The sequence below is a fragment of the Acomys russatus genome, chromosome 8, assembly GCF_903995435.1.
Source record: "Acomys russatus chromosome 8, mAcoRus1.1, whole genome shotgun sequence".
Taxonomy (NCBI): domain Eukaryota; kingdom Metazoa; phylum Chordata; class Mammalia; order Rodentia; family Muridae; genus Acomys; species Acomys russatus.
In genome coordinates, this window is record NC_067144.1 from 6,597,361 (window position 1) to 6,616,961 (window position 19,601).

Consider the following 19,601-nt stretch of genomic DNA (forward strand, 5'->3'; position numbering starts at 1 on the left):
GTTTGATATCCATTTTAGGGGCAAGGCTCTTGGTATCTCAGCAGTAGCCTCTCTTATAAAATTGGAAGCTCAGTACCCGTGAAGTTCTGTGTTTGGGCACAGCGTGTGATTGTTCCTGATCACACACATCAATACCTTCCCCAGAAGCTCCTGCCATCTCACCCTTAACTTCATCATTGTCTCTGTGATTGCAGGAACATTAATTCGAGTACCCATTGTTGTAAAAGATCCCTTCCCCATAAATTTATGGGCATGTCAGCCACATAGGATCTCAGCTTCCCTGTTTGCCCTTCTGGTCCCACACACTTAATCCACCATACACTTTGTCTTATTTGAGATAATGTACAAATTCCTATAAATTGTGTATTAATTTTCTGAAGTGGCCAATCTGGATTCCAAGACTTTTGAGAAAGGATCATGACATCTGCTCCTGTATCCACCAAACTTTCTATTTAAATACAATTCATTTATACCATTAATTTAGGTCTCTGATCATTAACCATTGTTTGCCAGAACACATGTCTTCCAGTAATCCCAAAGGTACCTGTTCTTTCTACTAGAGAGGCATTGCCCTTGATGTAAGGAAACAGTAACAGCTGAGCAATTGTATCCCGTACATTGATTTGCAGCTCCTTCTTTACATATGCCATAATTTTAATTTCTTCCTTACAATCCTCATCTATAACATCGGGATGCACAATAAAGCCTTGAGAAGTTAATCCACTTCTTCACAAGATTATTCCTACTGTCCCTAAAAGTAAAGGACCGTAAACACCAGTGGTTATTTTGTAACATTCAATCTGTGGGGATAGTGTAAGAGATTTATCTGAGGCCACACCCAAAGCTGTGCTGCCTTCAATAACACGCACTAAATCATTGATACATGGTCTTCATTTTCCTGCAAATTTATTAACTCCTGGCTGACTAACGACAGATGGCTCATATTGTTTGCTGCAGGGCCTCGAGCTAACAGGCCCCTCCTTTCATTTCCCAATGGCAAGAGATTACCTTGTATGTCTCTCTTGGATTGACAATCCCTAGACAAATGTTTTCCCTTCCCACAGCGGCTACAATACCCTGGAAGTCTTGGCACATCATCACCATCACGGCCAGAAGCTCCATGTACTCTTCTACAAGTACCATTTACTCCAAAGTTAGTGCCCCTGTTATTTTGACGTCTGGAGCTATTAACCTTACAGTTTCTTTGTAAATGGCCCAATTTGCCACAACTAAAGCACCAAGTGTTTTGATATCTGAGACTTCTAGCTATAGCTTGTCCTGTGATGTTGTTTTGCTCCTCCTGAGAGCTAATATTAACTGTCTCTCTCACCCATTCATCTCCTGGGCTCCTTGGGCTTCTGATGGTCTACTCGCTCTCTTACATTCAGTATTTGCATTCTCATACGCCATGATCAGTTCCAATGCCTGTCTGGTCTCAGGATCTGGTATGGCTCTATCTAGAGCTGAACCCAGTCTCTGTAAGAATTCTGTGAAGGCCTCTCCAGGGCCTTGATATACCTTAGTAAATGAAGTGGTTGTTTATACCAGGCTCCTCAACCATGTCACAAGCTCATAAGACTGCAAAATGAAATTGTTCAATTAATACATCTTCAGATAGGGTTTGTTCTCTTAAGTCAGAATAACGCCCTTCACCAAGAAATTGATTTTTAACAATATTTATCCCCCTTGTTATATTTTGTTGTTCTATTCTTGTGGCTTCATTTCTCCACCACGATAACCACTGTAACTGCTGAGCAGCTTCTACCACAGCTGACACCAACCCCTTCCAATCTTGGGGAATAAGTCTATGCTGCGTAGCCCAGTTAACATTTGTTTAACAAAAGATGAATGCATTTCATACCATACAATAGCCTCTTTAAAATGCTTTAAATCTACCATATGTACTGGACGCCATGCCTTCTCATCATAAGCCTCATCACCATCATTAGCAGGGACATGTTGCACAAAGACTGGAAAAGCTGATGGTGTCTGTGCAGCCCTAGAGAATTCCTCTGTCACAGCACTTGTCTCCAAAGCCCTTTTGCCCTATCTGCTTTCCTGTTCCTCTAGAATCTTTACAGGCATCCCGTTTTTTATTTCTCCACCCCCTTCCACATGCTTGCACTCGGGATACCTGTCCTGTGGAGCAGGGAGGGGCAGCAATCGTGGGAAACACTGTTTCTCAGTTACCAGGTGTTTTCCCTTTACCAATGGCCACTTTTTGCTTTCCAAATGCTTCAACATCTACCCACAAATTCTCTAGTTGTACGGACGACTCTGCAGTCCTTTCCAGAATGATAGAATTTACTGACCCTTCTGGTTTTTGTATCTTTCTTCCAATCTTTAAAAAAAAAAATGTAATACAGTACAAAGGCAAAGAAAAACTAGAAAATTCCCTCTGGGCATAAAGCAGGAAAGAACTCTGCAACAGCAGCTGCGATTTTGCTGACACCCTGAAACAGTATCTCAATATCTTCAAAACACCCTATCTCCCTCCACAACATTAGAAGTTACCCATTATGCCCAAAGCACATTGGGCACCACCGGTAGGCTTTGACCTTTTCCAAACCTACTTTATTTGAGATTCTTTAATGCTTACACCTCCCTTCCAACCCACCTACCCTAGATAGGAGAGAAAAGAGGTTAATGGGAACAGGAGAAGTAGACCTTTTTGGACTCAGTTCCTGGGAGAGATTCCACTAGTGTAGTCGGCAGGATTTCAGCAGACCAGCAAATCAAGCAAAGTTGCTGCTGGAACATGGAACAGCAGCCGGTATCTGGAGCCCCGAAGCATTCTCTGGAGCAGTCTCTGTAGGAGCACCTCGAAGTGGAGTGATGAACAACCAAATAATACCAAGACCCAACAAGCCCTAGACTCCTGTTTGGGCTCATGTATAGGAGTGCGCACACACACACACACACACACATGCGCTCGCTCTCTCTCTCTCTCTCTCTCTCTCTCTCTCTCTCTCTCTCTCTCTCTCTCTCTCTCTCTCTCTCTCTCTCTCTCTCTCTCTCTCTCTCTCAGAGTCTGTACTAGGATGTGTTTCAGCTGGCAAAAACCAAGGCCCCACACGAGGTGGTTCATCTTCTGTTGGATAAACACCACCTGTTTTCTCACAAGTCTGTTCCCCATCTCACACTTGGGATCAAAACAAAAACATGTTTACATCCACTATAGGTATGAACTGCACTCAGTAAACACTCAATACAAAAAAAAAAATCTCCCGCAGCGATTTTGTTCTGGTACAAAAGGAAACCACATTTATTGTACAGCAATATTTTCCTAAAGTTGAGCTGTCTTAGGAAAACAGAATCTAAGTTTAGGAAATTACAGAAGGGTCAACATTGTGCTTAAACTTCAAAATAGGTTCAAAAGAACCCAGCACAGTACGTGACTACTGCAAGGTACGGACAGCCTTAACCCATGTGCAAACACAGAAACCCCCACAACCAGGCTTTCAGCTGCTCCGCCCTCAGCAGCAAACAGCTCTTCTGTGGACTGTGCCCGCCCTTCCAGTACACCCGTGTTCAGGCACCGTAATCCCTGCAAGGCGAGATTTGGAAACAAATTCATTTTGAGAAGGGCCCCTGTGTTTATACTGAGGTTTTAGACGGCGGCGGCGTTCAGGGCTGTGTGGTACAGAAAGGGCGAGTGGCGCCCCCTCTCCTCCCACCCGGCCCTCCGTGGGGAGCGCAGTGACACTCCCCACAAAGCCCTGCAGCACCGAGCCTTGGCCCACTGTTCTAGTTCACAGCACCGCTGGACAAAGGGGAAAGAAAGAACGATTGGCATACTTCCCTCAAATAAAAAAGCCAAAAACGTGACAAAAAAGTTCAGCAAATACAATTCAGGGGCAATCAAGAGCAAGTGACATAAATAGTATTTTGCTTAAATGTGTGCTTTTTTTTTTTTTTTTCTTTACATGGCAGTATCTACACTACCGTGTATATATGGATATTTTGACTTTCTAAAGTGTCTGGTTGCAATCAAATTTGCATAAGAATTTGTTCTGGCCAACCCTGGAAAAGTGTGATATTTCAAACAGACAAGCAGGTGAGGATAAGAATGAAAAGAATATTCCCAAGAGACTACCAGTCCGCTCTGTATTGTAATTTGTTGTTATGTCTGGACGCTGTGGTTCAGCTTTTAGTCTGTTGTGTACTGTGTCGCCTCCATGTCTGTCTTTTCTTCAGGGTTGTCCTCAAATGTTCATTTTATTCCTTAAATGTTCCAAGGGGGCAAAACCCTAGGTTTTAAAGTAAAGCCTTATTTTTTAAAAAAGATATCAAATAGTTATCCCAAAATAGGACTTTAATTGCTTTGTCGTTTCTCACAAAAGGTTATGGACACATTTGAAACGTAAAATCTTGGTTAGGTAAGAAAACTATGCTCCACAATTAGTGAGATTACACTGGGACCTGACAGCCTCTCAAAAGTGGCAGCAGGGCCACTTTCCCACGGAAACCCAGCCTCGAGGTCCGAGCCTTGCTCCAGGCAAGGATTCTGTGGGCTTTCATCTCTCTCACTGTACAAGTGTTAGTCAGAAGCCTATTGAACACAACTGCGCTTACTGTCTACAGTGCATGTTGCAGCTAAGTATTTCTAAAGTGCCTATGAATACACGTGTACAAGTCAGCACTATAATATCAGGATTATAGAGAAATTCTTTCATAGAACATAGAATAGAATAGGCCTAGAATTGAAGTTAAGCGATACATTTTTATATTCTTTTCAGCTGATTTCAGAATGCAAGCATAGAGAAAGAATTCTGGCTTAATCGTATGTCAGACAGTTACTGGTATGAACAGTGTTAGGAGAAAAAAAACCAAGAACCTCTTGGTTGTGCTTTAGAAAAGGCTGTTTTGAGATCCAGGAATGCGAGGGGATGTGTCCAATTTTATATAAAACGGCAAGTGAAACTTAGTAAGTTTAATTATAAAGATATTGTGCAAATATTTAATGTGCTCATCAATTGGTAATAAATCCAAAAAAAAAAAAAATCCATCATATTTGGTGGCAAATCTGAGTGGCAGCTCACGGGTTTAGGAAACAGGACCCTGGACAAAAGTCATAAATATGACTTGTAAAGAGCCCAGCCAGGCTTCAGAACTGTGGCTCTGACCACGTGGTTCCATGGCTTTGGGGCCCGGGTTGTAAACCCCAGTTAGTTTAGTATTCGTGGCAGTGGTCCCATAGCAGAAAGAAGCCCTACTGTGTGCCTGCCGCTCCATCTGCGGATCCAAGGAGCTCGCCCACGGCCCATTTGAAGATGGTGCCGCTGATGCCATCGTGGCCTCTACGGCAGGTTAAGAGATACGTGGCTTGTAGTATTTGGCTTCCACCTCAGGCAGGGATCACGAGAGGTCTCCAGGCCACCCAAGGCCGGCAGAATGACCCTCCAGCCAAGACGAGGCTGCTCCCACCTGCCCTCCATTGCGCCTGCTGGGTCTTCTTGGTTTGAGTCTTCCGCTTTCAGGAAGTGGGGATTTTTGCTACAATCTCGCCTAGCACAGGAAGCTTTAACTAACACTTCCCGAAGGACGCCACGTATTCTGCCTTCCGAACACAATTGATGCTTTGGGCTCCTCAGCCAAAAGAAGGTTCTAGGAGTAAATCGCTAGGACTCCATACCCAACTAGGGAAGCCGATTCTTCCTTGAGTACACAGTGAAGAACCCCAAACGGAGGCGGCTCCTTGCCTTGGGTACACACTAACGAGACGAGGGATAAGCGGAGGTGCTGACCACACAGCGAGGCCACGGCGCATGCTCAGACCGCCAAGCTCTGAGCACGTCCTGACTGTGACTCTTGTTTTATGACAGTTTTTAGTAAAGCTCCCAGACAGATTTGGGGAAATGGCAGAAAATAAGATCACATGAGAATACACAGTAGAGAGCAAATTAGAAACAGAGTTTTGAAGAAAGCTACCCAGAACGAATTACTCTTGTGTGTGTGTGTGTGTGTGTGTGTGTGTGTGTGTGTAAGAATACACACAACGTGTGTGGATTCCAGTGTAGTAAAGTGAAAGTGTTACATAAAACGTCTTCCTGACTCAGCAGTGAGCTGTCTCAACTGTTTTTGCATTTGCATAAAATCCATGCATCGTACAAAATTCTAGTTCATTTCTCACCTAAGCCAATTCTAATGCTTCATACAACCAAACGAAGCAGAGTTAATCAAACCTATTAGATTCATCCCTAAGCCCCAAGGGACGTCTGTCTCTTAGCATTTCCATGCTAACTAAAACTATTGTGTATTTTTTTTTCCCTTAAGATGTCAGATGTGCTGCCTCCTAAATATAATACCTACAAAACTCAAGTGCCTTTCCCTGACCTGAAAACAGTCAAGAAGGGCAGTGGATGCTGCGAAAGATCACCTGGGGCCACTTTCTCAGCTGGCCCAGGCCAGGCCCACCGCTCCTTCTCCGGGTTCCCAGAGCCCCGGCACTGTGAGAGGCATGGCTTGTGTCCGGCACTACAATGTGGCCCCTTCGTGGGGAGAACCAGGACTGAGACTGCCTGTGTCCCCCCCACCCTGCAGCACGGGGGTTCATACATAGCTACAGTGGGACTGGACACAGACTGGAGAGGCCCATCTCTCCTCGGTCACAGAGGCTGTGACACGGCTGTCATCAGGGGCCACGAGGGCCTCCTAGAAATAGCTGAGGCCTCTCTTGTCCTGAGCCAGTGCGGGTGGCAAGCAGAAGAGGGAGGGAGGAAGGGAGGGAGGGAAGGATGGAGAAAGGAAGGGAGGGAGGGAGGGAAGGAGGGAGGGAGGGAGGGAGGGAGGGAGCGTTGCCAGCAGCAGTGTTTCCTGAAGAGAACTAGGTGTTCCCCTACCCTAAAGCCAACAGGACAGAGGTATAACAAGATGTGCCAAAGGGGGAACTGAGCTACTGGCAAAATGTGGTCACCTCAGCTCTGAGTAGCCCCTCCATGTGACCCACGGATACTCTGTGTGGTCATCACCACCACTCTCAAAGTTCTCAGTGAAATTAAGGCTGGGTCACAACTGGTGACACCAGATACTACATAGAAAGCAAGATACAAAAGGAAGCAATGTTACAAGGTGCTGTAAGTGTAACACTCAGTAGCAGGCTGCTGGACTGCTACGGTTGGTAATAGGGCTTGGAAAATGCCAAGAGGATTGGAAAAGGACGCATCAAATCAAAGTACAGAAGCTCGGGGTGGGGTGGGGGTGGGGGTCCCGCTGGCAGAAGCTCCCCGCTGACTACACAGTGGTTTCCATCGTTTCGATCACCTCCAGATCCGACTGAGATGGCGAGAGAAGGGTGCACTCATCGGGCTCCCAGCTGCTCTCAGGGCTGTAGTCTTCCTCAGAAGTCAGTTCTGCCCCTTCTTCCGTGTCCTCGTCGCAGGACTCCACATAGTGAGCTCCAATTGCATTGATCCCCGAGTCCTCAGAACTGGAAGGGGAGGAGCAGTGACCCAGTTTTGGCGTGTCACCCTCTTTAGAAATTAAGGCATCATGTGCAGAGACCTCCTCGGGGCTCATCTTCTGGGAAGGGGGCGCCTGCTGCTTCTGCACGTAGCACACCTTCCCGTTGATGCACTTAACCTGATAGCTGTCGAGGAAGAGATCGGAAATCATACAGTGCCTTGGAGAGTCGGGAGGAAGCGGAGGCTGGAAGACCGATGCAAATTTCAAAAAATGTTCAGTGAGTGAGACCGAGATCTGAATGGTGTTGGGGGGCTCCCGTGGCCTTGCGGGGATCTCCGTACTGGGGAGCTGCTCCACGGGGGTCATAGGCTGATACACATATTTGCCTGTGGGACACACAAGACACAGCTGAAATCTAAGCCCACCGCGCAGACCGTGTCAGCATACCTGCAAAGGTCTGGCTCTGAATTGCGTGTTCTCTAAGTATTTTGGTGACATCTCCATTGAAAGAGTATCACGCCACCACCTGGCACTGTCATAGCCACTTCAGACCCAGTCTGTCATAGTAACTTCCATGCAAGAAGCCCAAAACACATTCTGAATTTAACTTAGGGGACACTCTGATAGAATGCCTAACAAGCACACGAGAGGCCCTGCATTCAGCCACCAGTGCTATTAAAATAAATAAATATATGGGTCTGTAGTGGAAAGACAAGCCTGTAGCCCTCATTTTCAGCAATACTGAAAGAGTGCCTAGAAACAATATGGCCAACAGAAGCTTACAAGAAAACAATATACTACAGAATTGTAACTTCATTTTTATCTCTACTAAGTAAAACTCTGACAATAGGTAAATACATGCTGGTATATTTAAAAACTAGAGGTACTAATAAAATGCCAAAAATATAGGGGGCCTTGCCTTTCTAGGGTTCTGTGTTTTGACTTTGTTTCACTTACTGCACCAGGGAAGGAACCCAGAGGTGACTCTGTGCTACCACTGAACTACAGCCGAGGCCCTGGGTGGTCTGTGTTAGTAACTATGCATACATTTATTTAGCAGGTACTAGCCTGCCAGACTGTCATGGCCACCCTGAACAGCTGGCTGAGGTTGAATCTGTCTAAAGACCCAAGGTGAATCAACCAGCATAAGGAGGAGGTGTCTCCCAGACAGCAATGCCGGGCAAATAAGCTTTCAGAATCTTTCTGTCTCCAACCCCCAGCCCCACTCCCCAAGCCCACCTCCCAGCCCCACCCCCAACCCCACCCCACCCACTCCCCAATGCTGGAAGATTACAGGCACATCCAGCCGTGCCCAGGTTTTCCCTGTGGGTCCTGGAGATCCAAAGTCAGGTGTTCCCCTTGCATAGCATAGGTGATGGCATTGACAATGCATAGTCTATGGCATTGGGTCACAGCAGTCCGAACTGACCTATCCGTGCAATGGCAGGAAGAAACCAGCTGGGAGATGCGCTGTGCTTCAGAGCGTGACCCTGCCCCACTCTCAGCTAGGCAAAGTCCGTGATCCGGGAACACAGATGTAAAGACAAAAGGACGGGAAAGAGGCTGCAGCTCCAAAACCAATTATCACATAACACTGCATTGTTTGATTTCGTTACAGAAACAACGCCAGTACGGTTGGAGGTGTGGCACAGTGGCAAATCGCCCACTGGGCAGGCGCACGACCCTGGGATCCATCTTCAGAACCACAATAGTAAGTGAAAAAAAAAAAAAAAAAGAATTCAATAGCTCATAGGAAAGTCCTGACTTAAAGAAGAGTTCACTTCTGGACACACACAGCAAAGCAGCAGAAGCAAGGTGTCGCAGAGCAGCGTCTACACATCTCTACACGTGCAGTGCTATCCAGAGAAGTGTTCGTCCACAGACGGATAATGAAAGCCACGTGTCTAATGGGACATTCAGCAGCCAAACATGGGTGGCTCTGAAGGGCACTGTGCCAAGGGAAATAAGCCAGGCTCAGCAGGAAGAAGACTGGATCACTCCGCACACATGCGATGCCCACAGCAAAGTCATAGGGATGGAAACTAGAGTGTGTGTGCTTTCCAGGGGCGGGGCCTAAGAAGGAATTGTAGCAAGTGATCTTAGTCTATAGGATGCAGAGCGATGTGGAGATGGATGGTGGTGACGGCTGTTCAACATGTGTGAGGACAAGTGCCCAATGACACTCCTCACTGGGGACACACAGGTCAACGGCAAAGACTCATCATCACTCTGATTGCAATGGCTGCTATCAAAGGAGAAAACAGGTATATAGCCAACACTGGTGAGGATGCCAAAAAGCAAGACTCTCCCACACTCCTAATAGGAATGAAAATTAAAACTATCATTACAAAGACAGCATGGAGGCTAGTTACTCAAACACTGGTTAAGGGACGGTCTTTCCTTTAAAAACTGTGTAAAATGAGCGTGTCTGTGGAAGCACGCATGCGCAGCCCGTGTGGGAGCCTGGGTTCAGTCACTAGCAAGGAACAACAAAATCCAACTAAAAATTAGCTTATTTCTTTGTGTGTGGGTTTTTTGTTTTGTTTTGGGTTTGGTTATTTTGCTTTTTGCTTGTTTTTATTGTTGCTTGTTTGTTTTATTTTGCTTTTGAAAAAGAATCATAATGTATAGCCCGGGCCAGCCTGAAGCTCACTACACAGACCAGGCTGGCCTCGAACTCACAGAGATGCCTGTGCCTGTCTCTGCTCCTGCCCTGAGTACTGGGTGTTATACCACCATGCCTGGCAGAAATAACCCCACTGCTGCCTTCACAAACCCAGCGGGCTGGGAGTCGGCAAACCGAAGAGAGAGCTGCGCCGGCATGGTTACTGCAGCCCAAACCACAGCAGCCAAGACATGGAACCGGGGCCCCCAACGGTAGGTGAGCGAAGGAAGCAAGTGTGACATATGTTTCCAGTGACATATTATTTAGCCATGAGAGAGTACAACGGGTGAGGTGATGCTGAGTAAAGAAAGAAAGGCGAGTCAGAGTCACTTACATCTGCACACTAGCCCAAGGGGCGTGTCCCAGGAAAGTCTTCACCTACCAGGAAAGTGGGACAGAGGGGAGGACATCCTACTGGGACGCCAGGTGAGAGAAGCATGGGAGAATAGAGAAAAAGAAGGATCCAGAGGGTCCTAGAAACCTACAAAAAGAACATTATGATGGGCAGGTCTGGGCCCAGGGGTCCTGCTCAAACTATGGCACCAGCCAAGGACAATACGTGCAGTAAACTTCGAACCCTGACCCAGATCTAGCCAATGAACAGGACATTTTCCACCGTTGAGTGGAGAGTGGGGACTGACTTTCACACGAACTCTGGTGCCCCATATTTGACCACGTCCCCTGGATGGGGAGACCTGGTGGCACTCAGAGGAAGGATAGCAGGCTACCAAGAAGAGACTTGATACCCTATGAGCATATACAGGGGGAGGAGGTCCCCCTCAGTCACAGTCATAGGGGAGGGGGGTAGGGGGAAAATGGGAGGGAGGGAGGAATGGGAGGGGATAACAATTGAGATGTAATATGAATAAATTAATAAAAATATTTTTAAAAATAAAAAGAAAAAGAAAGGCATAGAACGGTGATGTGGCCTAGTCACTTCTGTATGTGGAAGCTAAAGAGCTGGTTTCACAGAAGCAGAGACTGCTAACAGCAGTAGCAGAAAATTGAGAAGCCAGATGGAGGACGGGTAGTGAGTGCTATTGGACAGTGGCACCTTCTGATGTTCAAAGCAGAATCACTGTGGCTGACAAGAACTGACTATGGCAAAATGCCCGATGGGATTCTCAGAGAGAAAGAAGATGTCTGAGGTGACAGATACCGCAGTCAGTCTAATCTGATTAGCACACCGAATGTCACACTGAGCTCCAAAAACTTACATATTTAAAGGCTGACCAGAAAACAAGAGACAGTTTATTGATAATTTCTCAAAGAAAAACTGGAGATACCTCTTTTAAATAATGAAACTGATTAAACACGGGACATGATTAAATGCACAAAAAAGCAACTGTGACCAACAGGTGAAAAATGTATTTCAGACAGCTCACTTCTTTGGGAGGAATCACCTTCAACATTCCCTCAAAGGTCTATCAGAACCATTGCATAACTCCCGTGAGTCTTTGGAAGTCTGTGTTGATAATATTTCTGATTTGGGCAATAACACTGTGGACACTTTCTTCACAACACCTCAGCGGGGTACTGAGAAGTGCATGGAGAGACTTGCGGAAAGCGCAGCACACTGCCAGGCCCGCTCATGTGTAAAATGGGTGACAGTCGCGAGTGAGGCCACAGACCCTTCCTCCTCAGGGGCTCACCGTGGGCTAGGCTGTCAGTGCACCACCCACTTCCCCAGACATTCCACAGCACAGTGTCATCATACGGCAGAAATAGTTTGTTTGAAGCTGTTTCTTTTTTTTTTTTTTTTTTTTTTTTTACTTGGCTATACCCAAGGCAAGAAAAACAAAACAAAACAAATCCAGAAGGTCAGCCATGAGCCTTCTGTCCGTTCCTGGTCACATGTTTCCTTGCGTTCATGGCTGCACGCTTGATACTTTTTTTAAACACAATCTTCTGGGGGAGGAAATAACAAGCATTTTGCCTTTGCAGATAAGTTAATGCTTGTTAAATGTGTCTCTCCCGTAGCACAGGAAACACCCCGCTCTCATGAATGCAGAGTAATTTTAAAATTAGCCCAAGCAAAATACGATCAGGAAGGTAAGTAAGTGGAGGAGAGCCAGGGTGGCCTGAGGCAGGCTGCGTGGCCAGCTCGGATGCCGGCTTTTCATCAAATCACAGTTATTTATGTTATCTCAGGCTACTCAGTATTTTCAAGGGCAGGGAGGGAGAATGCCATCTAGTGCTTTTTACTGTGTGTATCAGTCATCGAGTTGAGAAGTGAGCCACACACTAAAAGTGAAGTGGAGACTCCCACCCTGCCCATTGAAGGCATCTGTATCCTAGCATTTTCGTCCTTCGCTCTAGGATAATTCTGATGATCATAGATTAACTAGAAATGTAAGCACGGTTCTAGCTTCCCCACTTACAGCCCATGCCACCTTCAGTGGGTCCCACTTACCATGATGGGCAGACCGGCAGGGGCATGGCCTATCTACTCACTGAGTTGGTGCTTACCGAACAGCCACTGTCTGTGCTGAGTCAAACGCCACAGGGGAAGGAGCGCACAGTACAAGAGGCAGTGGTGTTCCTGGACGCATTTGGATTGAGACAGAATGTAAAGTAAAAGAAAGAAAGAAAGAAAGAAAGAAAGAAAGAAAGAAAGAAAGAAAGAAAGAAAGAAAGAAAGAAAGAAAAAGAAAAGAAAAGCCACATCAGGGCAACACAAAGCATAGGACCATTAGAAGGGTTCTGCCACAGCGGAGGAACATGTTGGGGCGCAGGAGGTGGGGGGAGCTCTGTCAAGGCTGGGGAGACTGGCTGAGCGACATCAAACAGTTCAGCACAACTGGGTGGGTCCTGGAGCACAGGCCAGGGTACCCAGTGTGGGAACCACGGTGAACCGCTGAAGGCTTCAGTGAGGGAGGGCACACAGATACAGAGAAAATGTGCGCTGATGATCCAGGAACCGCCGAGAGCAAAGAAAGGGCTGTAACAGATGGCGGACTCTGGTGCTCTCATCTAAGCTGTGGAGAAAAAGAAAACAGGAGACATACCCCGGGAAGGTAGCTGCCCTCAGGGGGTGATTAAAGACTGAAGACAGCCCACACGAGTCCCACTGTGCTCTTCATCTGTCCTTGGATTCCGTGAAGTAGTTAGTATTCTCATGTTTGACACTCCCTGGTGTACAAATGGTGATGACATTTACCTCACACAAGGTAACCATGAAAATGTCCCCAGCTTCACCTCAGTGCCCAGAGCACAGGAAACTTCTGCCATTCCTGTTTATAGAAGGTGGCGCTGCCCACCTTGCCAGGCCACCATATGGCCAGCCTCAGTCCTCTGAGACCCTGCTATACCCCATGTGCAGTCTTTCAGTCAACTGACTCGGAGCTGTGATGCCCCTCTTTCTTCACTTGTGCCACTGCCCCCCCTCCACCCCAACCTTTCATTCTAATAAAGTGAACCTTAATTGTGTGCCGGGAACTGGGGACATGGGGCTAAAGAGCAAGGCTATGACTGGCCTCTGAGTCACTGTGTATTCAATTTAGGAAAGATCCCACTCAACGAATCACCACAGGAAAAGACATAATTGCAGACTATTAAAAGTGACGAGCGTGGAGCCTTAGGAAGGCCCAGCCTCATGGAGAGGTGCTTGTGCCGTTGATTAGCCTGCGCAGCCAGGGAAGACATCGGGGAGAAAGAATTCAGTGCATGTCACCTCAGGACAGAGGACTGCCGTGGCTGGGCTAAGAGGCTGGTGGAGGCCAGACAATGCAGACCCGAGGGATCACACTAACAACTAGAGAACCCATTCTAAGGAGAACTAGCCCCACGTGCCTTCATCTTCCTCCACCTCCCATCCTCTTACCAAAGGCCACAGACAGATATAACCAAAAATGCCATCAGCCATCAAACTATACCCTTCTCCAGGATCCAACTTAGAGAGAGATCTGGCCTTCAGTCAAATAGGCAAGAGGAAGATGGAGGTGGTAAAAGCAAGTACCACAAAGCAGCTTGCATGGGGCAAGCCCTCTAGCTGTGGATGTCTGCAACCCACACCACTCTGGGCCACGTTTCAACCCCTCGAAAGTAACCAGTGAGGCCTGCCCAAGCCGAATGTGGAGGTGCTGCCCAGCTCACTGGGGGATTCACTGCAGCTGACTGACAGGGACTAGGTGTGCTAGAGTCAGCAGACTGCTCAGGGTTTCATGAAGGCGCGTTGTGTGGCCTCTGGGACTCAAGGAATATATGCACGCTGAAAACTCGTGTGTTGAGTTTGGGGTGGGGTGGGGAGCAGAGGTATACAATGGACCCCACAAACACACACACTGCAGAAGAGGGAAGCAATGAGTGTGGCTACAAACTATGTACAGCGTCGAGAGCAAAGCCAAGGCTGAAAGGCCTAGAAATGGCCCCACAGAAAACACAGACCGCAAACTGGAGGAAAACTAGGATCTAAGGACAAGAAGGGCAGTGGCATGCCTTATGCAGAATGCCCAAGAGTGAAGGAGTGTGGGTGAGCAAGGGGTGTGAGGAGCAGTGGACTCTCCTGTGACCAAGGCCAGTCTTATCACCCAGAATATTGAGAAAGCACAAAACTCTTCCTTGCTGTGAAGGGTGGGGTGCCCAACAAAGCTGCTCTGCTGGATAAATTGGCACTACATAGACACAGGCAATTCGGTTAGAAGAGGGCACAGTCACCACACTATGTAAGTTCGGCTAAAACAGGCCATATATGGGTGGAGCAGAGTGAGAACTCGTTTCTAGTTCCTTTTAGGTAGCTACGCAGGGTAGTTTTAATTGTCACCTTGTCATAACCTAGAATCTCTTGGCAAAAGAATCTTACTTAAGGAAGTATCTAGCTGAAGTCAGCTTGTGAGGGGATTACCTTCATTGTTAACTGACCCCACCCACTATGGGCGGCACCATTCCCTAGGCTGAGCTCTGAACTGTGTGACTGAAGAGGGCTAGCTGAATGAGCAAGCAGGCAATACAGTCACAGTAGCCCCTCTCTGCTCTTAACTATGGATATGTTGTGGCTAGCTGCTTGGGGTCCTGCCTTGACTTCCCCTCAGCGACAGGCTGTAACCTGGAACTGTAAGGCAAACAAATATTTTCCTTTTCCAAAGTTGCTTTTGTTTAGGCTATTTCACACAGCAAAAGAAGTGAACGCAGAGCAGGAGGGAGATAGGGGTTTTTATACTGACTACATCTGCCTCTCCCCAATCATCCTGGGAAGTCCTACTTATCTGAAGAGCTTGTGGAATAGAGTAGGGGCTAGAAAACAGAGCTGAGGGAGTCCTGCCTGGGGGATTGGTCATTGAGGCTGTGAGGAGCATGAAAAGCACATGTTCAGAGAAAGGGCAGCTAGTAGGGCGGTTTATAGTGGATAAAGACACGTTCAGGAATGTGATGAAGGGAAAGAGAAATATAAGAGGGTGAGAAAAGATGTGTGCGTGACGTTAGGAACACTAAAACTGGAAGGTGCTGTCCCATCTTCTAAAATAATATCTCAACCTTACAGGCATTTTTCTAAGACCATTTCTGCCTCTTACGTTCTGTTCAAACCCTCTCCCCAGAGCCCGAGTCTTCAAATTGGACAGAAGATTTCTAAGACCATAGTCTGGAAAAATCCATTTAGAAACAAAGAAACGCCCACAGTGGGAAGCGAGGCAGAAGCCAAGGCTGGCAGTCCTGGGGTAGCTCTCTGCCACCCCACCAGCACACAGCTGTAGACTTCCAAGACCTCCAGCAATGTCGCCGGAAGCCATTCACTCAACAGACGGAAGCTACCGACAAACAGAAGCTAGGGTAACAGGCACGAGATGTCTGCTGTGCTTCTTTATTGATCTGGGGATGGAAAGTGCAGAGACTCACAAGCAAAGGACATTTACTCGACAGGGCCAACTCAGGAACAGTAAGATCTGAAGGGTCTGTGCTTACCGTGGCTTGGCAGGGCCCAGGGAGCGTGTGCTGCATTTTAAATATACCTCTGTTAAAGGTTATTATTTTTTTTATAGATGCCACGTCTGTTCATCATTCATGGACCTCATTTTCAAAACTATACAAACTAACATAGCATTCCTGGAACTTTAGATTTTAAAACTCAGGGGCTGGAGAGATGGCTCAGCAGTTAAGAGCACTGGTTATTCTTGTAGAAGACTAGGGGTTTATTTGTAGTTCCCACCTGGTGGGTCACAACCATCTGTAATTGCAGTTCCATGGAATCCCAGGCCCTCTTCTGACCTCCTCGGGTATAAAGCATGCATGTGGTGCACATGCATATATGTATGCAAAAAATACTCATGCATATAAAGTAAAATGTATACATCTCATTTAAATTTTTTAAATATTAAAAATAAAAATTTAAATTAAAAGGTCATGATATTGTTTTAAAACAAAACTATTACCATTTGTGTGCATAAATTATATAGTCCCTAAATAAGGAAAATATATTTATCATGCTGGTGTGTGTGTGTGTGTGTGTGTGTGTGTGTGTGTGTTTTCAATAGGATGTAATAATTACCTGTATTTTTCTCTTACAACCTGTAGTTAGGTTAGCCAATTTAAAAATTGGTGCCACTGGAGGCACCTGAAGAGTTAGGGACAAGAAGTAACTAGTTTAGTACTTAAAAGCTAAACAGTGTGTCCACTTCACCATCCATTTAACTACTATGACGTGAGGACAAAGAAGGCCAGACAGAGACACCAAAAGCCCAAGGGGCTGGGTCTTCGTGCAAGGATGTCCTTTCCTGCAGCAGGAAGGCTATGCAGAGTCACTCCGCAGCCACGTTAAGCAGGAAAGCCTGGTGCGAAGGCCAGCGAGAGGGCAGACGCACTAGCTGTCAATGTGCGGCCTCTCTGCTCGACCACAGGTGCCCTGAACTCCCTGAAGGGTTTTTCGTCTCCCACAACGTGATGTTTTTCTCAGAAAGAGCTACAGGAAGAAGACGCTCTCCTGCTGCTGCCAGGGGTCTGACAGAAATACAGCAGCCACGTTCCTAGGACGTACAGCTCCTTGGCAACCTAAGAAACCTGGTCCAGCAGTGGCCCTCCCGAGACCCTCTCTCAGTTGAAAGCAGTATGCCCAAGCCTGCCGTCCACACCAATCCTCTGCTGCCTCAATACAGTCAGCTGCCACCTGCACGAGCTGCAGACGCGCTCAAGCTGCAGACCCCCACAGCAAAGCTGCAACTTTCTCTGCAGCTATGCCAGGGTTAAACTTAACCATCTCCAAACCTGACCTCCTCACAAGTCTGTCCTTCCTGTGACATTATCTTTGTGTCCCTGGGGAGCACAGATAACTGCAATCACTTGGTAGGCCGCTGGATCCTTTAGTTAGTTGGAATGGCCTCTTTGTTCAGTCTACAGTCTCCCTTGATTGGAACTGAACTGGTTCAATGGCCGTGAAACGGTGGGTTTCTAGAAGAATAGCCATTTTCTGACTGTCTACGGGAAACGCAGCAGTTTGGGCTGGGAATGCGGCTCAGTGGTAGGACACTTCCCTGGCACGTGTAAAGCCCTGGACTCGAAGGCCAGCATTTCAAACCCAAACCAACAGAAAGAAACTTGCTATTTATGTATGTAGAACCTATACTAATGAGGGACGGGTGTTACTTAATAACTACAAATAATATTTTATGTGCTTAAATATGACAAATAATAAATCAATAGTTTTAATAATTAAGCTTAACATTAATGGGGCGAGAACTTAGGATAATGCATTCTAAAGTCTGTTTCAAGAATATGGCCTCTGCCACTTGCTATTTCTCCATCAGCAATTAATGACAAAAAAATGAAGAAAACCAAAGAAATCATTGACTGAATACGTGGAAGACTGTTTTCCTCTACGACAATGGCGTTCAAAGCTGCAAACGTTTCCTGAATAAGCGGGTTCTGGGCTCATCCCTCATAGGAGACGGGCATGTATTTATCTGTATTCCTGAGCGAAAAGTGTCAGCACGCTGCCCAAGTAGGGTTCCGCCACTTTCTGAATGACAGACACTGGCTGGGCTGAGGCTGGCAAAGCTCTTCTCCCCAGAGGCTAGGACAGGCCCAAGGAAGGCCCAGGAAGAGCTTCCTGCGTGACACACACAAAAGACAGCACCCTGACTTATATGCGAGCCCGACAAAGGCAGCGGGAGCAGCATTGATGGGCTGTGGGCCTGGGAGGGCCACATTGGGCCTGAGAAAATGTGTGATTACGGCAGTATTTGCAGAGTTCTAGTCTGTGGATGAACCAGGGATGTGGGCACATGACCAAAAGGATTTTCAAAGCTACATAAGATATTTTTCTTGTACACGTTAATATTATCACTTGAAAGAACAAGAGAGAGTGGAGTACTGGAGCAAATACACACCTCGCAGAGAAACAAAGCCAAGGGCCCCACAGAAAGGACGAAGCATGCCAGCAGGTGCACTTGCTCAGGATGTGCCTGGGTTAATCCAAGCAAATCACGCCATCCCAGGGAACAGTCTGACTACAAATGAGGCCCTAAGCGGTCTCCTGCTGTTTTTGAAAGCGGCACCAACTGAGGATTAAAAACTAAGTCGCTAATGAAGGACGACGCAGGATTCTGCGAGGTCTCGCAGCAGCCATGAATCTACAGGGCAACTGAGACTGTAAAATAGATCCAGGCGAAGAGATTAATGAGGCTTTTTGTTGTTTTGCTGGATAAAAGTGGACCTCATTCTGTTGAAAACGATTTATCTCGTAGAGTTCATTGTGATGGCTAATAATTCAGAAAAATCTATAGTTTTCTCATGAAATCACCCAGACTCACAAAATGTGATAAGGGCAGAGAGGGCTTTCTCTCAAAGGTAACTTTCTTAAAAACACAACTAACTAGTCACTTGATGCTCGGTAGTTAATGATAGTTAATTTTGTGGCAGCTTGGAAAATGGTTTTGGACATAATTGACACTCAAGCCGGTGGCCTTTGGTAAGTAGACGCTTCTGTGTGGAGAGGCCTCATCTAGTCTGCTTAAGAACAGAGTAGCCAGATCAAGGAAACAGCCTAAGTGTCCCTCATTAGAAGATGGATAAAGAAACTGTGGTACATATACACTATGGAATACTACTCAGCTATTAAAAACAAGGAATTCCCGAAATTTGTGGACAAATGGATTAAACTAGAAATGATCATAATGAGTGAGTTAACCCAGAAGCAGAAAGACTCAAATGGTATATACTCACTTATATCTGGACACTAGCCCAAGGGACATATCCCAGGAAAGTCTTCACTTACCAGGACAGTGGGATAGAGGTGAGGACATCCTATTGGGACTCTAGGTAAGAGAAGTATGGGAGAATAGAGAAATAGAAGGATCCAGAGGGTCCTAGAAACCTACAAGAAGAACACTATGACGGGCGGATCTGGGCCCAGGGGTTCTGCTCAAACTATGGCACCAGCCAAGGACAATATGTGCAGTGAGCATCAAACCCCTACCCAGATCTAGCCAAGGGATAGGACATTCTCCACAGTTAAGTGGAGAGTGGGGACTGACTCTCACATGAACTCTGGTGCCCCATATTTGACCACGTCCCCTTGATGAGGAGGCCCGGTGGCACTCAGAGA

At 46.7% G+C, this 19,601-nt stretch overlaps 1 protein-coding gene across 1 annotated transcript in view; it reads right to left on the minus strand.

Moving 5' to 3' along the window:
* Positions 1–7,197: 7,197 nt before the first annotated feature.
* C8H3orf70 (chromosome 8 C3orf70 homolog) overlaps positions 7,198–19,601 on the minus strand; it is a 39,608-nt gene continuing 27,204 nt past the window's right edge. The window contains exon 2 of the mRNA XM_051150739.1: positions 7,198–7,790. Within this exon, the coding sequence (XP_051006696.1) occupies positions 7,234–7,790 (557 nt within the window). The 3' untranslated portion in view covers positions 7,198–7,233. The remainder of the gene's footprint in view (positions 7,791–19,601) is intronic.